The following is a 21,542-nucleotide window of genomic DNA, read 5'->3' as shown; positions in this document are numbered from 1 at the left end:
TGGGCTGGCCCCGCGGTTCTGCCTCTTGTTCTGCGCTCACAGAGCCCCTCTTGTTGCTCTCGAGCTCATGGAGGAGTTTTTGCACGTGGGCACCGGGGAAGCAGGTGTGAACACGTGGTGACAGTGACCCGCCCGGGAGCCCCTCAGCAAGCCACAGGGGAAAGTGCCGCTTAACTGGATTTTATCTTTACTTTGAGGGAAATGTAGTTGCGGCCTGCCCCAAACCTTGAAGTACTTATGGAGTTTTATACTTCTCTGGTGGCTCAGACGGTAAAGCGTCTGCCTCCAATGCGGGAGACCCATGTTCAATCCCTGGGTCAGGAAGATCTCCTGGAGATGGAAATGGCAACCCACTCCAGTACTCTCGCCTGGAAAATCCCATGGACGGAGGAGCCTGGTAGGCTACAGTCCATGGGGTCACAAAGTGTCGGACACAACTGAGCACCTTCACTTTTCACTTTCTGCAGCCGAGTGAGGGTGTTCTCCTTCATGTGGGTGTGTGGGCATGGCAGCCACCCACGGCCCAGCTTCTTGGGCTCCCACCGCCCAGCAGAGACCCTCAAGGGTCCTCCCACACAGCTCCTGGGACCCTCGGGGGTGCTGCTCAGAACGGTGGGGCAGGAGGACTGGAGGGCCCCCAGACTTGTCCCAGGATGTGGGGACGGGGAAGTGTGAAGCAGGCTGCAGGACTAAAGTGACAGTTATTGTCAGGTGCTCTGCGTTTGGAAGGTGGGGGCAGAGATATGGGGAGGCTTCCTAATTACCCACACAAAATAGAACCTCAGAGACCATTCATTTGTGGTGTGAAGGCATCTTTATTTGAAAAATAACCTGACTAACCTGGTAAAATTAGCCTCCTGACACCCAGGGGCAGTTCTCTTCTCTTGGCTTTGGGAGCTCTCTTCCAGGGGATGTTTAGCAGCCAGACCAGCCTGGGCCTTGCTCTCGCAGGGACAGCAGACGCCAGGAGAGCCGTGGTCAGAGCACCCAGGGAGGCCCTCCCAGGCAGGGACCCCCAAACGCCTTTGGCCTCAGATTACATAATTGAATGTGGATGCAGTTGTGTTTTTATGTAAAAGCAGAGAGAAAGACAGAAAGGTCTATCTTGGAGGGGCTTTTCCATCTAGCACAGGGGTGATGACAGTTAACTGAAGACTTAGTTTGTACCTGGGGCTTTATGCTTTTAACCTCATTTAAACTTTGCAGACGTCCAGGTATGACTTCCTTCCTTCTGCAATCAAGGAAGCAGGCTCAGAGATGACACACTTGTCCTGAGTCAGAGGTGGGCAGTGGGGTGCCTGCCACAGACCCCCGGCCTCTTCCCGGCAGTGTACTGCGGCCTGGGCGTGCCTGTCCCCCTCCACGAGGACAGGCGCCTCCTTCCTCCCACGGAGCCGCCTCGTGCCTGGGACTTGGGAGGCTCTGCTCGTAGCCGGTAGAGCACCGCTTTTGGCTTATGAGTAACGTGGCTAAACCGATTACTATGGGGATCCAGAAGGAAGTTGTTGGCCTTGTGTAAACTCAATTGGAATGTCACCTAGCAGACAGCTCTGGGGCGTCCACAAATATCTTCCAAGGAATTTCCCCAAAGTGAAATCACAGAGAAAGCAGAACGGACTTGGCCGTTTTGGTTTGCAAATGAGTTTTCAGAAATGGCCCTGAGATCTTGAGTTGTTGGCATTTTTCCCATCACAGGCTGTAAAGGACTTTTGAAACGCCCCAGGAAAGGGGCAAAGAAAGGGCCGGGTTGCTGATTATTTACAGCTCCGAGCCCCAAGCAGGTACCAGAATTAAAGGCCTCCCACCATTCCAACTGCATGTAATTTTATTGTGAAAATGACCGCCTGCCAGTAAGTCACGTTGTTCACCCTCATCTCTGCGAGGACTTCTGAGGAAGCACAACTGAGCTCACTTAAGACCACTTGGCAGCCGTAAGCAGACAACAGTTGAGATGCTGGTGATGGGGTCTTTTTAAAAATTTTACATTTTCACCATCGTTTTTCAGTCGCTAAGTCATGTCTGACTCTTTGTGACCCCCTGGACTGCAGCATGCCAGATTTCCCTGGCCTTTACCGTCTCCCAGAGTTTGCTCACATTCTTGTCCATAGAGTTGGTGATGCCATCCAACCATCTCATCCTCTGTCGCCCCCTTCTCCTCCTGCCTTCAATCTCAGCATGAGGGTCACATTTTCATCATATGACTTTATGAATCCTTGGATCGAGTGTGCTGGAATTAATTCATGTGTCGATTGGAGTATTTCCTCTTTGAGGAAGGTATCTGCTGGTCCTGGGCCTGGTGCCTTTGGGAGCTGGTCAGCAGTGGGTTTGCGTTGAGCCTGCAGAAGTCCAAAGGTGTGTGTTTGGAAGCGAGAATGAAGGGAAGGCACCGAGGGATTGCCTTGGCAAGTAAAATTATAGTTCCCATACGCAGGAGCTATGGCCCTCTCCTGTTGCCAGGCAGAGTTCCCGCAGATTCATGGCAGAGGTGTCTGTGCAAACAGGAATCCAATTTATGTCCGAACAGAAACGACATGCAAATCAGACTTCTTCCCCCAAGGAAAACCAAGGCAGGTAGCATGGTCAGTTGGAAACTAAATAAATAAATAAATCCCCCCCCACTTTCCTTCTTTAGAAGAGGGAGTGGTATTAATATAGTCGCAGATTAGAGCTTTATTTGTTTAAACCTTGCCGATTCTATAAGCATTCACAATCCTCTTGACTTGTAGTGCCTGATTGTAAAAAGAACAGTTGAATGAGCTCATTGTTCCCTGGTTTTTTTCGGCAATGTATTTTACAAACACTCCGGTGACAGGCCTGACACGCTGATTTCTATGTACCCGCACTTCAGTTTGGGATTACAGCATTAATAACAGAGTTCCATGCATCATGCCATTTTTAAGCATGATCGTTATGATAAAGGGCATATACTTAATTACAGGCCTGCTTAATTACAGCTCTGTTGAAGCTCGTTTGTTTAGGAGAATGCTAATTGCGCTACGGAGCCCACGGCACATCCTTGCTTTCATCTGCTATGTGCCGCTCGGTGCCGAGGATCAGCGTTTTGTTAAAACTGCCACCAAAAATAAAATTGAAAAAGAGAAAAAGGGGGGAGGGGGAGAAGGAAGAAGACGAAGAAAGCACTCGCCCTAGTCCTGAAAGGCGGCCTGCCCGGCGCGGGGCTGTGGGCCTGCACAGAAGCCCGTGTCTGCCGTGCGCCTGTTTCCACCCTCGCGGCCCCTCCCAGGACAGAGCCGTGTGGTCCCTGCTTTACAGGAGGGCGACCAAGGCCCAGGGAGGTGAGACGGCCACACGTCTGCTCCACATCCTCCCTGCCGCAAGCACGGCATTGCCACCACCAGCTGGGCACCTGGGCTCAAATCCTGGCCCCGTCAAACTCCCTAACTCCTCAGCCTCGGGTTCCTTAAACATTAACTTGCCCGTGATCATCATGGAGGTGACGTTATTTGGTGCATGTTGGCTCCCTCGTGTGTGGTCAGTAAATGCGGTTTCCTTTCCTTCGCACTCTCTCTGGCCTGGATTTGGGCAGGGGAGAAGTTCTGCTACATCCAGGGTTTCAGGGGGCCAAGAGACCTGGACAATGGACCCCCCTGGGCCCCGGAAGCTCCACCTTTGATGCCGGTGAGCAAAGGACAGACCTCTGTGTCCTGGTTCAGGGTTGTGCCCACAGATCGGTCAGGCTGTGTCTGTGTGAGAACCGTGTGCAAGCCCAGGCTGCCTGGGAGGGCTGGGGGGCGGGGCGGGTGAACAAACGTGTACCCGCTGAGCAGTGGCTCTGTGGGGGCTGCCCCTCAGCCCCTCCACTGCGTGTCACCCTGACTGGGACCCGGCAGTTGTTGAAGGCTAGGAGGAGGAGTGGGATGAGGCCAGAGCACCAGAGCGCAGTGAGGAAGGACACGTGCTCCCCCATAAGGAGCACAGACGATGATTTATGAGATCTTTTGGAACATGTAAAAAATGAGCGCCATTGATTTTAAGAATTATGTCTCACAAGCCTCTAGATATCTTAAAATATGGAAAAGCTGCCCAGATAGGGAGAATAGAAATGGATGTCCTAGAATTAGAAGGGGATTTAGCAGTCCCACAGATCAGCTTTTCTACCGACACACAACATCCCTCTCTAACCCCCTGACAAGTGGCCGTGCATCTGGAACTTTTTCAGCCGGTGCTGTGTGTCCTTCCTGCTGGCTTCTCCAGAGGAGGACAAGGTCTCCCCCGGAAATCATGCCCCGACGCCAGCCCCTCTTCTTGTGACAGGTCTCAGAACACATGCAGACACTTGACCATGTTCACCTCCAAGGCTTCTCTTATCTGGTGATGGTGGGTGGGTGTTCAGTCACTCAGTCGTATCTGACTCTGTACAACCCCATAGACTGTAGCCACCAGGCTCTTCTGCCCATGGGATTTCCCAGGCCAGAATACTAGAGCAGGTTGCCATTTCCTTCTCCAGGGCCTCTTCCCAACCCAGGAATCAAACCTGCGTCTCCTGCATTGCCAGGCGGGCTCTTCACCGCTGAGCCACCAGGGAAGCCCCTCTTCTGTCTGGACCAGAACCCATCTAGCTGCACTTCTTCCCGCATGTGGGACACTGGGCTCTCAGGTGCCCCCCTAGAGCAGCAGGTCTGATGATTCCTCTCCTTCCCTCCTGTGGGCTGGCCTCGGGTCCCTCACCAGAATGTCCACGATGACGCTCTGAGACTGCAGTCCCAGCACGGAACCCCTCCCTTGAGCCTGGAACAGACCCAGGTGGTGATTGCCCCTCCCTGGCATGGGGAGAGCTGTACTGTTGCTTACAATGGCAGCTCCCAACTTTTAAACAGTCAGGTCACGCTGTTGACTTGTTCCACTACGGACAAATCTTTTCTTTTCCGTGTCTTCTGCTGTTATTCTAGCATGAACATCTCTTTCATTCCATCTGACGCAGTTGGCATTTTGGACCTAAGGTACAGGTCTTAACACTGACCTTTAACAAATTCCATCTATTAAATGTAGCCCATGACCCTGACTTTTTGAGATCTCTATTGGATTTCTCTCCCTTATCCAGTCTGTGGGCTGTCCCCATCGGCCGCATATCAGATATGCCTACTCTGCGTGCCTTCACTGAAGTAATTGATAACGCCCCGGGCACCCTCCAGAGAGGTTGCTTGAGGTCAGTGTCAATCTATTAATCAGCTTCTTGAACATCTAGTCCAACCAGTTATGGATTCTCCTACCCTTAACATTGTCCCAGCCATACTTATCTGTCTTGTCCATTTGGATAACGTGAGAAATCTGTCAAATGCGTTGTTCAAATCTGCCTCCTTTTCAGCCTACCATAGTCTTGGCTATACTAGATTTTTTTTTTTTTTTTTAATAAATGAAACTTGGTTGGCAGATCATCTGTTCAGCAGACTCTCAGTGGCTCCTGGGGACCTGGCTCCCCTTTTCAGGGAGTGCTAGCGTGTCACCCCAGAGGCTGGTCCTCTCGAGGCAGCACTCGTGCATTCAGCGGCTTCTGCCCCCAGGACCGTGTGGATTCACTTTCTTTTCCTCCAAGACTGCTCAAGTCTGTTCTCTAGAAGAATGCAAGGAGTGTCTGGCTATGCCCATCTTCTTGTCCTGAACTCTTAAGATGAAGTGGAAACTTATCCCCAGATTCTCATCTTTCTCTCCCTCCCCCTCAAGGTCGGATTAGGTCCACGTGGTTCTCCACAGCGGCTCCTCTGCTGCTCAACCCTGTCAGGAGGCCATCGCCCCCCTGCGCTGAGGGCCACCCTCATGCTGCCTCTTGCTTCTCAGTCTTGGGAATGCATCCTCCCTTCTCTCCAGACATCTCCCAGGCTGGAGCCCCGTTACAGGGGATGCCGAGCTCCCCAGGCACCCCCTATGCTGGGACAGGAAGGCAGAGCTCACTCAGACGTGGACGGCCAGAGGCCCACGGCCAGCAGAGGAGACGCGGCCATAGCCAGGCACCCAGGGGGGCAGGCAGGGCTTCGGAGACAGTGTCCTGCAGGAGAGCACGCTGAGGTGACCCCAGAGGGATGGCGGAGGGGCGGGGGTGGACATGGGGTGAAGGGGAGGGGCAGGGAGCACCCCTCCTTGGCATCCCCATCTCTTCCCTTCCAGCCTCATGCTGGGCAAGGGCCACCACCCTCTCTCACTTCTGCCCAGGGTTCCCTAGGCCTCTCGTTTCCTGTAGTAATCCGGCCCTTGCAGGTCAGCGTACCATGTCTTCAGAACATAAGTTCATGGAACAGACTTTGATATTTTGCTTGGAAACAGATGTCACCAGCGAGAAGGGCGATCTTCATCATATCTTTCCAGAACCCCCAGACGCTATGATGGTCTTTAAACACCAAAGGCAGAAAGCCCAGTGAATGACCAAACAAGGTTCCCAGCCCAGGAATGCTGCCAGGACAGGTGACCACAGGGGCTTTGAGAGTGTGAAGGAGAGGTAAAGTAGGCTGTGGTTTCCAGCGTCCGATATGGGGTGGGCAGGATGTGGGCGGTGGCTTCATGCTGAGGGGACTGACTGTGGAGAGAAGTGTGGCTCCAGAAGACAGTGGTGGGTGTGACTTGGGGCTGTTGGCACACATAGTCACCTCCTAGCCAGTAGGTCTGATGGGAAAGAGCTGGTCGAAGGGCCAGCTGGACACTTGGCAAGTGTGTGGTATTGTCAAAACCGTGAAAGGCCCTGGTGTGGAAGCAGGTTTGCCGTCAGAAACAGCAAGTATCCCTCATAGAAGGGCCAGAGATTAGAGTCACTGCTTCCACCTGTGTGGCCCCCGACCCACTGTCTATGAGTGATCAGAAATGCTGCCAGTGCAGCGTGCCCACCGGCCAGTGTGGCATCCAGAAGCAGCCGGGGTCAGAGTGCCACGTGGGATGAGCCTTGACTTCCAGCCCCGGTGAGTGGACGGTGGCAGCCACGGGGAAGGGAGCTTGGCCCTTCCCTTGGGTTCTGGGTGGGCCTTGTCCTGTCTCTTCTAGAAGGCATCGCAGCCTTTCAGGGATCATCTGTTCAGGGCCATTATATTCCCAGCTGTGAATGCGCGTGCATGGCTGTGTCACTTCAGTCGTGTCCAACTCTTTGTGATCCCATGGACTGTAGCCCACCAGGCTCCCCCACCCGTGGGATTCTCCAGGCAAGAGTCCTGGAGTGGGTTGCCATTCCCTTCTCCATGCTTGTAGAACGCGTGTAGGTGCTCAGATTTCCTTAGTATATTTGTGTATATGATGTACTGCGTAAGGTGACTGTGGGCTCCCCGCTCCTTCCTGGGGAGGTGTCACGCTGTCCCCAGTGCTTAGCTGGGTCTCCAGGCAGAGAGGGCAGGTACCTGGGGCCTCTGTGATGCGAGGTCTCTGGCCACAGATGTCTCTGTCCGAGCCCCGTGGCCCACGCAGCCCTCCCAGGAAAGGAGGGGGTATCCCATGCTGTGGTGGGGCTGGCCATACTAGTTCCTTTTCATACTTCCCAGAAAAGGGTCCATTTTTTTCCTCCCCAGAAATGATGAAAGTAGCTTAAAATGAGACATTTGGCTCATCTTGTTGATCAGAGAGGATATGTCCCCAAATTCTTTTCTTACTTCCTTTTCTTCTTTCTGCTTCTGCGACTCTTTATTTCTTAGGACTAAAAAAAAAAAAAAACAACATTGTCCACCACCAGTGTCCCAGAGAAGGCCCCCCACCCACCTCACCCCTAGATGACAGGGAAGGCGGAGACCTTCATTCCCAGGGAACTAAGTCATCGCTCCACCTCTTCCCGTGGCCACAACTCACCATAAAACCGCGAGGCCCCCCACGCTGTGCCTGTGACTGGGCCTGGTGATGCCAGTCTGGCCTCTGCTCAGGGCTGATGGGGGCATTGAGCCCCGGGAGAAGCCCCTGCCCACCTCCCCAGCCTGTGGCCACCCAGCCTTCACACTAGGAGCGCCCATGTCACGCTCTGTACTGGGTGACCTGTTCCCCCGGGTGCCAAGGTTTCCTCGTGGACGTCAGAATCCCTCATCCCGGGAGTAGGGGGGGCAGCCCCAGGTCGTGGCTTGGCGGCAATGATGACCTGGGGACGTGGTGGATGCAGGGCTGCGGGAAAGGACCTGAGCCCCTGACCCCTACCTTCCCTGTTTTCCTTTCTGGGAACCCGTTCCCACCGCTTCTGTGTCCTCTGAACACCGAGCAGACAGTTGAGCCTCCGTCCAGCCCTGAAAGACCAGGAGCCAGCAGTGATGGCCGCGTAGCCCCACCCACCGAGCTCACAGGGACAGCTCACACCAACTCCTACGCAGGCCACACCGCCCTCCTTTTAAACCCAAGCACACCCAAGGTCGTGGCCAGGGTTCAACCCAGTCTCTCTGACTCCAGAACCACTCTTTCCCCCCCAACCTGGGCCTTCCCTGTAAGCCTGACAGCCTGGCTGTGATCAGGACTCGGCCAGGAGGGCACCTCACGAACAGAGTCACTGCCCACCTCCGCCCCGAGCACCCGGCCTTGTCCCTTCCACCCCGTGCGCCTCTGTGCTGCCCCCAGCCCCTCAGTGGCTCCCCCCATTCACTGCTGGGACCCTGGGTGGGCTCTGGACCGTCCCTGCTCTCAGCTCCTGTCTGCACTTCCCGTCGGGTGTCTGCTCATTCACCAGGTATGTGTCGCGGGAGCATGGATGGTACCTGGGCACACGTCACCCTTGGCCCCACTCACCTGTGCCCGTGTCAGCCAGCTGCAGCCCCTGACCGGCCTGTACTGTCCGTGTCAATAGCTCAAGTTACTGAACGTCAGTGGATCTGCAGTGCCATTTGTTTTCACTTGTTTTTTTTTTCCTCTTCTTTTGCAGCCATGGATGGTGTGCCTTTTATGATTTCAGAGAAGTTTTCTTGTGTTCCAGAAAGTGTAAGTTTCTTGCATGATCGCCCTCCCCTTCAGCTTCCTTCACCCCTAGCCTAAGCCCTCTCTTTACAGCACTGCAGGGCCATCCTGCAGCCCCCAAACCCCTCCCCTGCCAGAATCATCCATCGCTGCCCTTGTGCCCCACCCCACCCCCCACCACCAGAAGCTCAAGAGCAGGACTGTATAGATGTTCAAAGAAGGTGCTTGATAAGTGAGAGTAAAGAAGGGATCAGGGTGGGGAGGGAGCGAGACAGATGAACAGACACACTCAGACGCAGCCACAGCCGAGCCACAGCCACATCTTGATTCAGATGTGATGGTGTATTTTTCTGAACCTCGCTGACTGTAAATGTTCCTGGTTTCCAAGCTCACCTTGTTAATTTCCGCTCTTCTTTATTTAACATTGACAACATTCAGCAAAAAGCAAGCTGCTAACCCTTTCCCGTTGTCATTGCCACATCCTGTGACGACCACATTCTCCACTCGATGATTCGCAGGCATCTGAACGGCAGGGCTGGGCCTGCCGTCGCAGGCTGCTCTGCCTGGCAGCTGTGGGTCCGCCGCCCACAACAGGCCAGCACAGACCCCACAGTACACGAGAGGGAACCGAAGCCATGCTGGGCCCCTGGGCCATCTTTAGTGACAGAGGGACTGAGTGAGCTAGCCAGGCCTGAAGGCCGGACCCCAGACCTTGAGAGGCACCCGGCATGCACGGCCTTGCAGGGCCCGCCTGGCACCGCTGTGCCCTGCCACCGGCGGTGCCTGCACCCCTCAGCGGTGCAGGCCTAGTCTGTGGGCTCAGTAGACTTGTTCCTGGATTTTTTTTCAAATCCTTGCTGCAGAAGTTTGCTCTTGAGTAGTTAATAAACACGACAGCCCTGGTTTGGGCACCAGCTCAGAGTCCTTCAAGCAAAAGTGTTTTTCTTGGATCCAGCTTAAAACCACCCAGCTTGCGATCTGACCTGCCCTGGAGTTTCCATTTTCATGAAATATAATAGGCCTCCTCTGAACCCTTCTGGTAAGCAGCTTAATCTTGGGAAAAAAAGAAAAAAACACGCCCGTGATGTTGACACGCAGAGCCTGTGTAACTTCAGCCGACCACTCACTCCACTTGGCTGTGTTGCCATGGAGACGCTGGCGCCTCTCCCGCCCGTGCAGTTGGAGAGGCCGTTCTGTCCTGCGCTGAGGCTCTAAGCGGGCAAGTTTAGTGGGGCAGTTACAGCCTAATGAACCAACAGCTGGACTGCCGCTGGAACCCCGGGCCGCGCAGGCAGGCGGCCCGTGCTCGCGCCGCTCAGGCTGGCAGCAGGAGAAAGCCAAACTGTTTTGTGGCCGCTGGCAGCGCAGCTCCAGGAGCCGAGAGCCTAATTCGGTGGCCCCGTCCCAAGTCCGGGTTCTGCCGACTCAGCGAGTGATCAGGCAGGCGGACACGGGCCAAGTACAGCGCTTCCCTCTTGCTTCTCTCTCTGATCTCCCCGCAGCCCGGCCTAGTCAGCCGGGAGGGGCTTGCCCGCGATGCTTTGTAACCAGAGAGGAGGTTGATGGAGGGATTAACCTGTCCTGCTACATCCCGCCCAGAGGCGGAGGCGCTGAGCCCCCGTCAGAATCCAGGTCCTGGGGCTCGGAGCCGGCCTCTCTCTACCACCCCTTGTAGCGAATCCACCCGCCCTGGCCTGGCTCAGGCTCCAGCTCTTGCCCCCTGCCTGTGGGCTGCAGTTCAAAACCACGAAGGCCTCCGGGGGTTTTGTCTGACTCTCAGGTTTCACCTGTTCACCCCCAGCTGCTGGCCCCGGCGGGGGCTACCTCGGGAATACAGACCATGGGGATCCCAGAGGGGACCCAGGCCAGGGACTCGGAGACAGGGCTCCCTTTGCCCCTCACTGTGCGTTTCAGCCCAGGCTTCTCTGGGCCTCCAGCTGGCTCTCGTTGCCGTGTGTGTTTAATTTTTTATGCTGTCTGTGGAAAGACCAGCATTTTCAAAGAAGAAAGGTCCCCATTTCTATGAAGTTTTAGAAACAAACACCCCATTAAAGTGGTGTTATTATTTCCCACCACCATTGATTTCTCAAACGACCATTGATGGGCAGTTGGTTAGTTCGTTCACCTGGCATTTTAAATACCTAGAATTCCCTCCAACCCCTTCCCTGATGCTAAGGAGTCCCAGGCAAGAGATGGGCTGCCTGCCTCCCCAGAGTTCCTTAGACCCATTCCAGCCCACAGGCGGGGGCGGTCAGGGCAGTGTAGAGAAGCCGTGGGCACCTCCATCCCGCTGGCTGCTGAAAGAGCACGCTCGCCTTTTCGGGGGGTGGGGGGCGGTCAGAGAGGTACGAGAGGCAGTAGTTACTGGTGACAGCGACGGCCTTTCAGGAGAGCTGTGGCCGCCCCCCACCCCCGACCTGGGTGCCTCAGCAGGAGTCCCCACCAGGAGGGACCCGGTGGCAGCCGGGTTTTCTGAGTCTGCTCCTGGTCCGTTTACACTCACGCTGCACTGCGGAGTCACGCTGACAGTTTCTGTGGGAAAGGAGTGGAAAAAACACCAGATCACAGGGGGGTTTGAAGTGTCGCAGTTGTGAAAAAAAGCAAATGTGAAGCAGCACTTTTTCCAGCCATGTGAAAGGATGACTTGATGTATTTTCAGATGCAGCCCTTTGATCTCCTGGGAATCACCATCAAATCTCTGGCAGAAATTGAAAAAGAGGTAAGCAAGCTCCCCAGAATGGGGCAGGGGGAGGCCTGGGTCCTTGCTGGCCAGCCCAGCGTCTCCCTTCCACATTGAGGGTGTGTTCCAGGGACAAGAAGGGATCCCCACGGCCTCTCAGAAAGACACTTTCTCTCAAGTTTACTTCTTAGAAAAAAGAAACTCACTATTTAATGTGTGTATTACTTAAAGTAATGACTGAAGGTTTTACATGATAACACACAACAGTAAACACTGCCTCATTTTGTTAAAAAAAAAAAAAAAACCCAAAAAGTCTCAGCTTAAAGAAGGCAGAGGTTGGGGCCAGGGCGCAGAGTTGGCCCTTCCTCCTTCAGCTTTATTATTTGCCTCCAGTAGGGGTTTGGGGAAATGTCCGAGCCATTTCATGATTTAGAGGAAGGATCAGGACACATTCCATTGTGCTTGATAAAGCAAAACCCCAGTTGGCAGCCTGGTTAGAAAGAGTTTGGATGTCTTCCTGATAAAAAGATCCCAGGATTTGGAAGCACATGTGACGCCTCTGAGGAAAGAGAGTGGCGATAACGGAACGAAACTGGGGGTCCGCTCTCCCGGTGGTCTCCCCACTTCCGTCAGACAGCGCGGGCGTGCGTGTCGTCTTCCGTGTCGGGATGGCTGTTAAGCGGTCACATGCTTGCAGCCGGCTCTCCTCGGAGAGGGACATTCGTCTCAGAGATGGAAATGGTAGAACCATTTCAATATTCTCAGCTCCTCTGGGTTTTCTCTCGTGTACCCAGCTAGCAGAAGCAGGTTGCATTATTGAAAGATGGCTGAAATCAAGGAAAATTGAATCAATATAGTACAACAAATTTCTAAACCTGTCACAGCAAAAACAAGACAAAAAGGTCCGCCTTTGTCTTGGGTTTTCAGTAAATCGTAAAACCCAAGCTGACTGTCATCTGTAGATTTTGGGAGTGGTAGAACAATGACTGGCTGCCACAGCAGAACGACACGCGTGGGTGGAGCCCCAGATCAGCCCTGGCTGAAAGTGAGGTGACAGCTCCCACCCCGAGACTGCCTTTGTGTGGGGTCCCCACAGGGTGGCGCCAGTGAGCGTGTCTGGAGGGCCTTTGCAGAGACCTGCTGTGAAGCAGGGAGCTGGCCTGTGACCTTTCAGGCTGGACAAGGTCACACAGACTTTAAGGGGTGGGGGTAGGGGTGCCAGGGGTCTGCCCCTTCTCTGCTTAAAGCTAGGGTAACAGGAAAACCTGTCTCATGAACACTAAAGGGACAGTTGTGAAAAGCATCATAGACTGCAAGTGCCCGTCACTGTGGGCTGGTGGGGGTGGGTGGCCCGTGCAGGAGACGGGGCAGCTGTGAACGTCACCCCCTCTCTCCCTGCCCGTCCTCCCGGGCTGTAGCCAGAGCCCCGTTTATTTAAGTACCTGCCACGTGCTTGGCTCTGGGCCTGGACTTTATCTCCATCGTCACCGATTCTCACCCCGGGCTGACCAGGTGACAACATTCCCCCCCATTTTGTGGGGCAGAACTTGAGGCTCAGAGAGGTGAAGTTATCTGCCCAAGATGAGAGGGAGATCTCGCACGTCGCACTCCAGACGCCCTCCCTTATGACATAAAGTCCGTGACCCCTGTCCTCGGGCTGGTGGGGACAGTGGTACCAGGGAGGCCCGTCAGCCTGGGTCCTGACCCACCCAGGCCTTCAGGTGACTGGGACAGAATGAAATAGGAGAGAGCCCAGTGTGCAGAGCCAGGGCCCTTGGTAGTAACTACCATCAGTTCTCTTAACTCTTGCCACGGAAGGACCAAAAATGCGTCTGTTTAGAGTATGGCGTGCTGATGTCAGGTGCTCTGAGCAGAGCCTGGTGGGGGTAGCATCCTCAGCTTCTCCATGTAACCTTTCTGAGCCTCAGTTTCCTCTTCTGTAAAACCAGGAGAGTATTAATGAAAATGCCCCGTAGCATTTATGGGTGTCGCTGAGACGGTCACGGAAATGGCTCAGAGCAGCACTTGCTGTGGCAGCTGCCCAGTTAGGTATCAGTTCAGTTCAGTCGCTCAGTCGTGTCCGACTCTTTGCGACCCCATGAATCGCAGAACGCCAGGCGCCCCTGTCCATCACCAACTCCTGGAGTTTACTCAAACTCATGTCCATCGAGTCGCTGATGCCATCCAACCATCTCATCCTCTGTCGTCCCCTTCTCCTCCCGCCTTCAATCTTTCCCAGCATCAAGGTCTTTTCAGTGAGTCGGTTCTTCACATCAGGTGGTCAAAGTATTGGAGTTTCAGCTTCAGCATCAGTCCTTCCAATGAATATTCAGGACTGATCTCCTTTAGGATGGACTGGTTGGATCTCCTTGCAGTCCAAGGGACTCTCAAGAGTCTTCTCCAACACCACAGTTCAAAAGCATCAATTTTTCGGCCCTCAGCTTTCTTTAGAGCCCAGCTCTCACATCCATACATGACTACTGGAAAAACCATAGCCTTGACTAGACGGACCTTTGTTGGCAAAGTAATGTCTCTGCTTTTTAATATGCTGTCTAGGTTGGTCATAATTTTCTTCCAAGGAGCAAGTGTCATGGTTGTGGGCGGTGTTTTTTTTTATTTATTTTTGGCCGCGCGGGGTCTTCATTGCTGCACATGGGCTTTCTCGAGTTGCGGCAGGTCAGGGCTCCTCTCTCGCTGTGGTGCACAGGCTTGTTACCACGGTGGCTTCTCTCGTTTCGGAGCTCGGGCTCTAGGGCGCGTGGGCTTCAGTAGTTGCGGCACACAGGCTTAGCTGCCCTGAGGCACGTGGAACCCTTCAGGACCAGGGATCGAACCCATGGCCCCTGCATTGGAAGGCGGACCACCAGGCAAGTCCAGTCGTGTCGTGGTCACTGTCACCACCATCCCCCTGGTCCATAGGAAGCGGGGCGAGTTGGTGCTAGTCCGCCGCATTGCAGTCTGACGCACTGCCCTCTGGCTGCGGCAGAGCAGAGAGAGCCGGTGGACCACACCCGGCTTCCTTCCTTGTTTTCAGTGATGGGTTAAAAGCATATGTCTGTGTTCTCTTGTTGAAGGAGTTTAAAGTGGAGTTAGAGAAAATGTAGGGAGATGGGGAGAGGTTAGACATGCTCAATAGGCTAGGAAACCATCACAGACATCCCCACCGTCAGGGATGCCGTGGGGGTTTTCCTTTAATCTGAGGATTTAGGAGTTACTTCCACCAGCCATCCGCGTGCATGTAATGGTGATTATTAGCATGTTGACATTCACACACTCCTTCCGCAACAACGTCAGCAAGTGTTCTCCATAAATAAACTGGAAATTTGCCCCTCTCAGCCTCTGAACTCAGCATAGCTCCTGGAGCTGGAGATGGAGGAGGCGCTGAGCCCACGGCCCCCTGACCCCCTGGCCCCGCCCTAGGGCTCCATGGGCTGGCCCTGAGCGCCTGGGGGGCCCCTTGCTCAGGGTGATCTTGCCTCTTTTCCCGCACGCCCGGTCTGGCTGTCCCTCGGGGGCAAGGGGCATTGCTTGGGGAGGATCCTGGGGGCTTGTTTGCTCTTGTTTACAGCATCTAGCCGAGTGCCCTCCCCCAAGAAGTCAGGAGACTGCATTTGGGTTCAGGGTGATCATGACCTACACTGTCCCCTTGCCCATCCTGAACACCCCCCCCCACCCGCCCCCCTGGCCCCAGATCTCGCCCGGGATTCGCCAGCAGCAGGGAGAGCCTGGCGTCTGTGGGGGCTGCTTTGTGAGGGGCAGGCTCTCCCCTCCCCTATCCCTCCATGCCCCCGGGGGGAGGTGGCATCACCCGGCTCACAGCAGAAACGTGGACCCGGGCGGTCCCGGCTATAGAAGAAGTGGGAGTGCGCGCCCCGAGGCAGCCGTCCAAGGGTGGCCTGGGCTTGCTCGCTCCCCTCCAGCTTTCCCGTCACCCACCCTGCCCTGCCTGGGGGCTGCTCTGTCACCGCCATTTGGCCTCAGGGACAAGTCACTCCCTGAACCAGCCCCATCGCTCTGTCGGTCTTGAACTTGGTGATTCGGGGCCAGAGAGGACACCTGTCCACAGGTGCCCCCCCACCCAGAGCAGGGACCCACCGGACCCCAGCCCGCCACACCCAGGAGTGACAAGTGCAGGGAGACTGGGTGTCAGCCCCCCCCGCAGTGGGTGGCAGTGCACCCCCTAACCCCAGAATCTGACCACCTCAAGGAGAGGCTGCCACCTGACCCCACCAGCAGGAAGGTGGCACGAGGCTCGCTGGCAGTGTGGCCCAGAGCCCTCCGCCGCGTGGTGTGTAGACACCGATGTTTGTGGACTGTGCAGACCGTGGAGGAGACACAGCGTAGTGGAGGGACACAGCTTTCGAGTCCGGCCCCCCTGCCCAGGTCACATGCCAAATCCGCCACCCATGCCTGGCCTCCCCATCCTCGGGGTGGCGTGCAGGCCCCCACAGGAGGCCCCCGCAGGCGTGGTGACACCAGGCTGCATTTCATGAGTGGCCCCCAAGGAAGGTCACAATTGGAGTCAGTGGCCGTGCCACCCGCCACGTTTGGGGGGAAGTACTTCAGGCGCTCGCGGGTGGTGTGGGCTGTTGAAGTGAACGAAGCCGAGGTGAGTAAACCAGTTCCCACTTTGAAGGCTGTCACTCTCCAGGCTGCAGCAGCCACATCCTGTGCTGTCCACGTCCGCCCTCGGCTCGGGGCAGGGGCTTTGCCAGGTAAATTACCCCCAAGGCAGGAGGGCGTGCTTTTGCTCACCCGCTCTGGGCCACAGGAGGTGACCAGGGAGCAGCCAGCGGCAGCTGTCGGGATGTGCGGGGGGCGAGGGCGTTGCAGGGACTCCTGGCCCTGACCTGGCCCCCGTGCCCCAGGCAGCAGTCATTGGGCTCTGTCGGAGGGCGGCGGGGGTCCCCGGAGGGCTGCATCCAGTGAGAAGCCCTTGTCGTCCTCCCTGTTGCTCAGACAAAAGGTTTTCTCCGTTCAAGAGTCGGGAAAAGTGTAATTTCGCAGCCGAGCCGGTGATGAAGCGTCTTCTCTCAGCGCCAGGAGATGGGCATATAAATATTCTCTGTCTCTGCCGCTCTTTATTTCCCTTGTAAGCAGGCGCCCCATCCCTCCCTCTGATGGATGCCCCCTCGCAGCCAGCCCGGGAGCTCCCCAGCTCCTCAGTTCGGCAGCGATTCCCCGGTCTCCTTGCCTCTCCCGTAGCCTGTTCATCCTCCCCCCCGCCCCAGCCCCACCTCCCTCACCCACCGCCCTGTCCCTTGTGGCCCAGAGACAGTGGCCTCGACCACAGATTCCATGCCCTGTGCACAACACTGCAAACCTCTTAAAAATAGGAGCCAAGCGTTCCTGTGACTGAAAGGGCAACCCAAGAGCCTCCCAGCCCCATACACAAAGCCGTTCCCCACTGTGGCTGCCGCCCTCCTGTGGAAAAGACCACCGCGTTCACCCCCCTTCAGTGGGCACCCCACTCAGAAACGTGGTGAGGAGCATCATCATTAGCCCTGCACACTCCCTGGTGGAGCAGACGGCCTCCATTTTCACTTGACTTTAAGGCTGAAAGACAAGGGAGAGTCTAATTAATAAAGGGACGATCTGATATTAATCACTCCCTTAAAATTGACAAGGGAGGCAGTCCACTTAACCACTTAATGGCTACAGGTTTTTATGGGCTGCTGTTTGCAGACGTATTTAATGAAGAAGTTATAAATCCAAAGGAGCTTAAAATTTTAATTTTATACCTAAATATTTTCCTTGTTCTCATCTTTGTAGTCAGTCCTCCAGAGTGTAGTCACGTGGAATGTTCCTTAAATGAACATATTTGCTAACTGGCGCAATTTCAGTTTTTAAAACATTGGTTCCAGCAATTAGGCTTTTTTTTTTTTTTTCAGTTCCCAAATGACTGGAGAAATTCGTCTTGATTATAATTGCTCTTAGCCACGCATATCTAATTTGTGTCTTTTTAAGTGTTAATTAGTAAACAGTTTGAGCTGACATCTTTATGTGTTTGTGTGTTGAAAAATGGGGCTTATTGCTTATTTAGCTTGGGGCCAATTCCACTCACATTTACGTCACGACATTGAGGTGAAATTAATGGAAACACATTTGGCATCGCGAGGTAAAAAGAATTTTTGGAACCAACTTGTGGACGTCCACTTTGCATGGACTTCTGCACGCACTTCCAATATATATTAGAATGGATTTGGGAGCTGCATGTGCGGGGAGAAAGGGAGGCAGAAGATTTTTGTATCAGTAATGAAATGGCAGAGTCCCAATTTTATAAAAGCAAAATGTTCATATCCCAGCGCAATTGTTCATTCTTCCTACTTTTGGAAAGCTTTCATTGTGCATATTAATGTTAGAAGAAGAATTTTGCAGAGGGCGATGTCACAAAATGCGTGATCACTTTGCACCATCTAGTGGTCAGGTCTCAAACTGCAACAGGAAATAAGGTGTCCTTTATCTGTGAGATTTCAACGTTTTCATCCCCCAGCATCTTCTTTTTTTTTTCTTTTTCAGCCAGGAAGCTGATATGTTTGGGGAAAGAAATTGGCCTACTTCATTTATTAAATAAAAGTTAGCTAATTAGGTAGACGTTAACCTTTCTTATCTGTTGTTCTCCCCTTTTTTAATATTGTTTTCTGAGACCCAGGCCTTGTTCAGTCATGCCACTGAATTCTTACAGAGCTGTCCCACTAAGCTGAGATCATTTCAGCCAAAAACAAAGGAACCTAATGAATTGGTTCAATAGATAACCATTCCAGAGGCATAAAAGAAGGGTTGTTGTTTTTCAGACGCTAACTCGAGTCCAACTCTTTGCAACCGCATGGACCACAGCAACGCCTCGCCTCTCTGTCCCTCACCATCTCCCGGAGCTTGCCCAAATTCACGTCCGTTGAATCGGTGATGCCATCCAACCATCTCGTTTTCTGCCACCCTCTTCTCCTTTTGCCTTCAATCTTTCCCAGAATCAGGGTCTTTTCCAGTTTGAAATGGAAGTTGCTTGGGGACCTGCATATCATGGACTCTTCAGGAGTCTGACCACAGCTTGGGAACCACTGTTTGGTGCCACAGACAAGACTAGTTCTCGCCCCATAAAGTGTGGCAGCCATTGTGGGCAGTTTATCATCTTCAGTATCTACCCTGCCAATCAGAATCAATTTTTTAACATTCAGTGTTTTCTTTCCAAGTGCAAAGGTCATACCTATTTTTTAAAATGCAAACACAACAGAAACATGAAAAAAGATGAGAGTTCGCCATGGTCCACTCCTGGGACAGAGAGACATGCACAGGTCAAACAAGCATCACGGGTGTTCAATACTGGACGTGACGCTCCTGTATCTTTCGCACCAACCAGTACATCTTGCACAACCTTCTATGTCATCGCACACAGATCTGCCCCATTCTTTTTAATGACTACATGTGGTTCCCTTTTATGATTGTGTCATAATTTATTTAAGCAATCCACTATTGATTGACTCTTGAGTTTCCAATTATTCACTGTTACACTGCTGCAGTATATTCCCTTGTACATGTCTTTGCTCCCCTGGGTCTTTCTTGAGAAGAATGCATGGTATTACCATTTTGCTTTCCAAAAAGAGAGTGCCCTTTTAAACCCCCCTGCCCCCCCCCATCCTGTGGTGTGTGAGGGGGGTACTTATTTCCCACACCCTCACTATAAGCATCACTGGTATTTACAGGTGGACATCTTTTCATATATTTAGCAGTCATTTGTACTTCTTTTGTGAATCTCTTCTGTGTGTGCCCTTTGCCCAGTTTTTTCTATTGGCTTATTTAGTTTTTTCATTCATTTTTGAGTTTTTTATGTTCTTTGTAACAACCTTCTTTCTGTCCTATGTTCAAACACACACACTTTAACCAGTGGCTTTTCACCTTGTTTAAAGATGTGTTTTGCTATACAATAGTTCTTAATTTTTCATGGGCAATTTTGACTTTGTTTTAATGTTTTGTTTTTGGCTTCATGTTGTACTTAAGATTATAAAAAATATTCACTCCTATTTTTCTCATACCCTTTTGTGTTTTAATATCTTACAGTATTAAATAGTTTTCAGATACTTGATCCATCTGAAGTTTATTAGAAGGTAAAGACTAGAACCAGCTTTGTTTTATCCTAAATCGTTAACCAGTTTTCTTATCATTGTTTACTTTCTTCAGTAGTTTTAAGTGTTACTCTTATTGTATAGTTCCATCTGTAAGTGAATAACTGGATGTTTTTCTTGACTCTCATCTCTGTTCTTTTTGTATGATTACCACACTGCTTTGATTCTGATAGCTTTATAATAAGCTTCCCCCCACCCCAGATTTTTCTAATTATAGTCACGTGATTATTTTTCCAGCTGAACTTTAGACTCTTTTCAGGGGGAGAAACTCCACTCTAGATGTTTATTGTAACTGCACTGAGCATGTAGGTTAATAGAGGGACGTTCAGTGAAGAGTCTCCACCTGGGGCTTTGTGTCTGTCGCTCAGCAGGGTAGAAAGGTGTTTTTTTGCAGAGAGTCTGCACACTTCTTTGTAGGTTATTGCTAAGTGTTTGGTGTTTTTGTGGTTCTCATGAGTAGGCTCTTTTTTCCCATTATATTTCCTGTCATTTTTTGTATCAAGGAGCCGTTGACATTTGTATTTTATTTTAGGGGCTGGCTCTCTCACTGACTTCTACTGCTGTTGATTTTCAGTTCCTTTTCTTTGGTTATGCAGGCCGGCGTTAATGTCGTCTGCAAATGCCAACACTGCCACCTCCTGCCCCCTTCCTGAAACTTCAGCCAGCATTGCGGCCAGAACCATCAGGTCACTGGGCCTCCTTGTCTGAACTGAAGTTTCTAGTTTAGATACTCACCCATAATGCTGCATTTTGGCTTGCTATATATAGGCATCATTTTTTTTTTTTTTATCATGTTAAAGAATTAGCCATCTATTTCTATTTTCCTAAGTGTTTTTATCAGGATTGGATGGTAGCTTTTGATAAATGTCTTTTAATCATCCATTGAGATGATCATATTTTTTTCTCTGCGGGCATATTAATATGGTAGATTATATTAATAGAGTTCCTAATTTTGAGAGTCTGAGTCCCCTCCCCCCTCCACCCTCTCTGGTTCTACCAGCAGCAGTTCTATCTGCCACTTCTATCCAAGCGGCAGCCTCCGCCCGGGTCTCCAGGTTGCTCCCACAGCAGCCCAGGGCATTCATCACACAGATGAGGGAGCCAGGCTGAGCCCTTGGAAATGAACCTGCGGCAGAGCCAGTGTTTGACAGAATTACCTGCCCTGGATACCGTCATGAGTTACACCTGGCTCATGCAGAATAGAGGTCAAGGTGAATTATTTGATCTTTTGAAAGTCCATCCTAAAAGGGCTTTTCTGTCCTTTCCTTATGGTTTGGGGAACGCTCATCCCCCAAGTTTTAATGTAATACCCCCTACACCCCAGGGACTTCCCTGGCAGCCCAATGGTTAAGACTCTGTGCTTCCACTGCAGGGCGGCACGAGTTTGATCCCTGGTCAGGGAAATAAGATCCCACATGCTGCACAACGTGGCCAAAAAATAGTTAATATCCCCCCAAAAATAGTAACACCCCCCCCAAACTGAACTCTTAGAAGGTTGCCTGACATGTAGGTAAAAAATGAGCATAAAGATGAGGGATGGGGAGGGCATCTTCCTGTAGTGATCACACAGCTTCTCTTTCACTCAGAAATCAGTGTCAGAAAGCAGCATCGTTCCAAATATTTTCCACAAATAACCTGGGAGAGGGAAAATACAAATACCCATTTTTTAGTTGATATTTAGATGAATTCTGAATTGCTGATTCACTGAGGGGGCTAGCCCCGTGGCTGTTTGTTGACACAGAACAGGTGTTTCTTCTGCCACAAAGGTATCTGTCGCCCCCAGCCCTGCCCAGAGCCTCACGCAGATGACACTGGTTGACACACAGGTGCCCGCCAGGCCCCCAGCCCCGAAGCACAGGAGGGGCCTGGAGAAGCAGAGCTCGTTA

General features: G+C 52.6%; 1 protein-coding gene across 2 annotated transcripts in view; it reads left to right on the top strand.

The window, feature by feature from the left end:
* Positions 1 to 21,542, top strand: part of MVB12B (multivesicular body subunit 12B) — a 186,454-nt gene that overhangs the window by 150,479 nt on the left and 14,433 nt on the right. Inside the window, exons 8-10 of one of the 2 annotated variants that reach the window (XM_065928436.1) lie at positions 8,825 to 8,880; positions 11,516 to 11,575; positions 18,331 to 18,804. In XM_065928436.1, the coding sequence (XP_065784508.1) occupies positions 8,825 to 8,880; positions 11,516 to 11,575; positions 18,331 to 18,435 (221 nt within the window). In that variant the 3' untranslated portion in view covers positions 18,436 to 18,804. Of the gene's footprint in view, positions 1 to 8,824; positions 8,881 to 11,515; positions 11,576 to 18,330; positions 18,805 to 21,542 lie in introns of those variants that run through there. The other variant, XM_065928437.1, reaches the window with a different exon arrangement.

Source organism: Muntiacus reevesi, chromosome 3, assembly GCF_963930625.1.
Source record: "Muntiacus reevesi chromosome 3, mMunRee1.1, whole genome shotgun sequence".
Classification (NCBI taxonomy): Eukaryota; Metazoa; Chordata; class Mammalia; order Artiodactyla; family Cervidae; genus Muntiacus; species Muntiacus reevesi.
The sequence above is the reverse complement of the archived record's forward strand: the minus strand, read 5'-3'. Positions and strand labels throughout refer to the sequence as shown.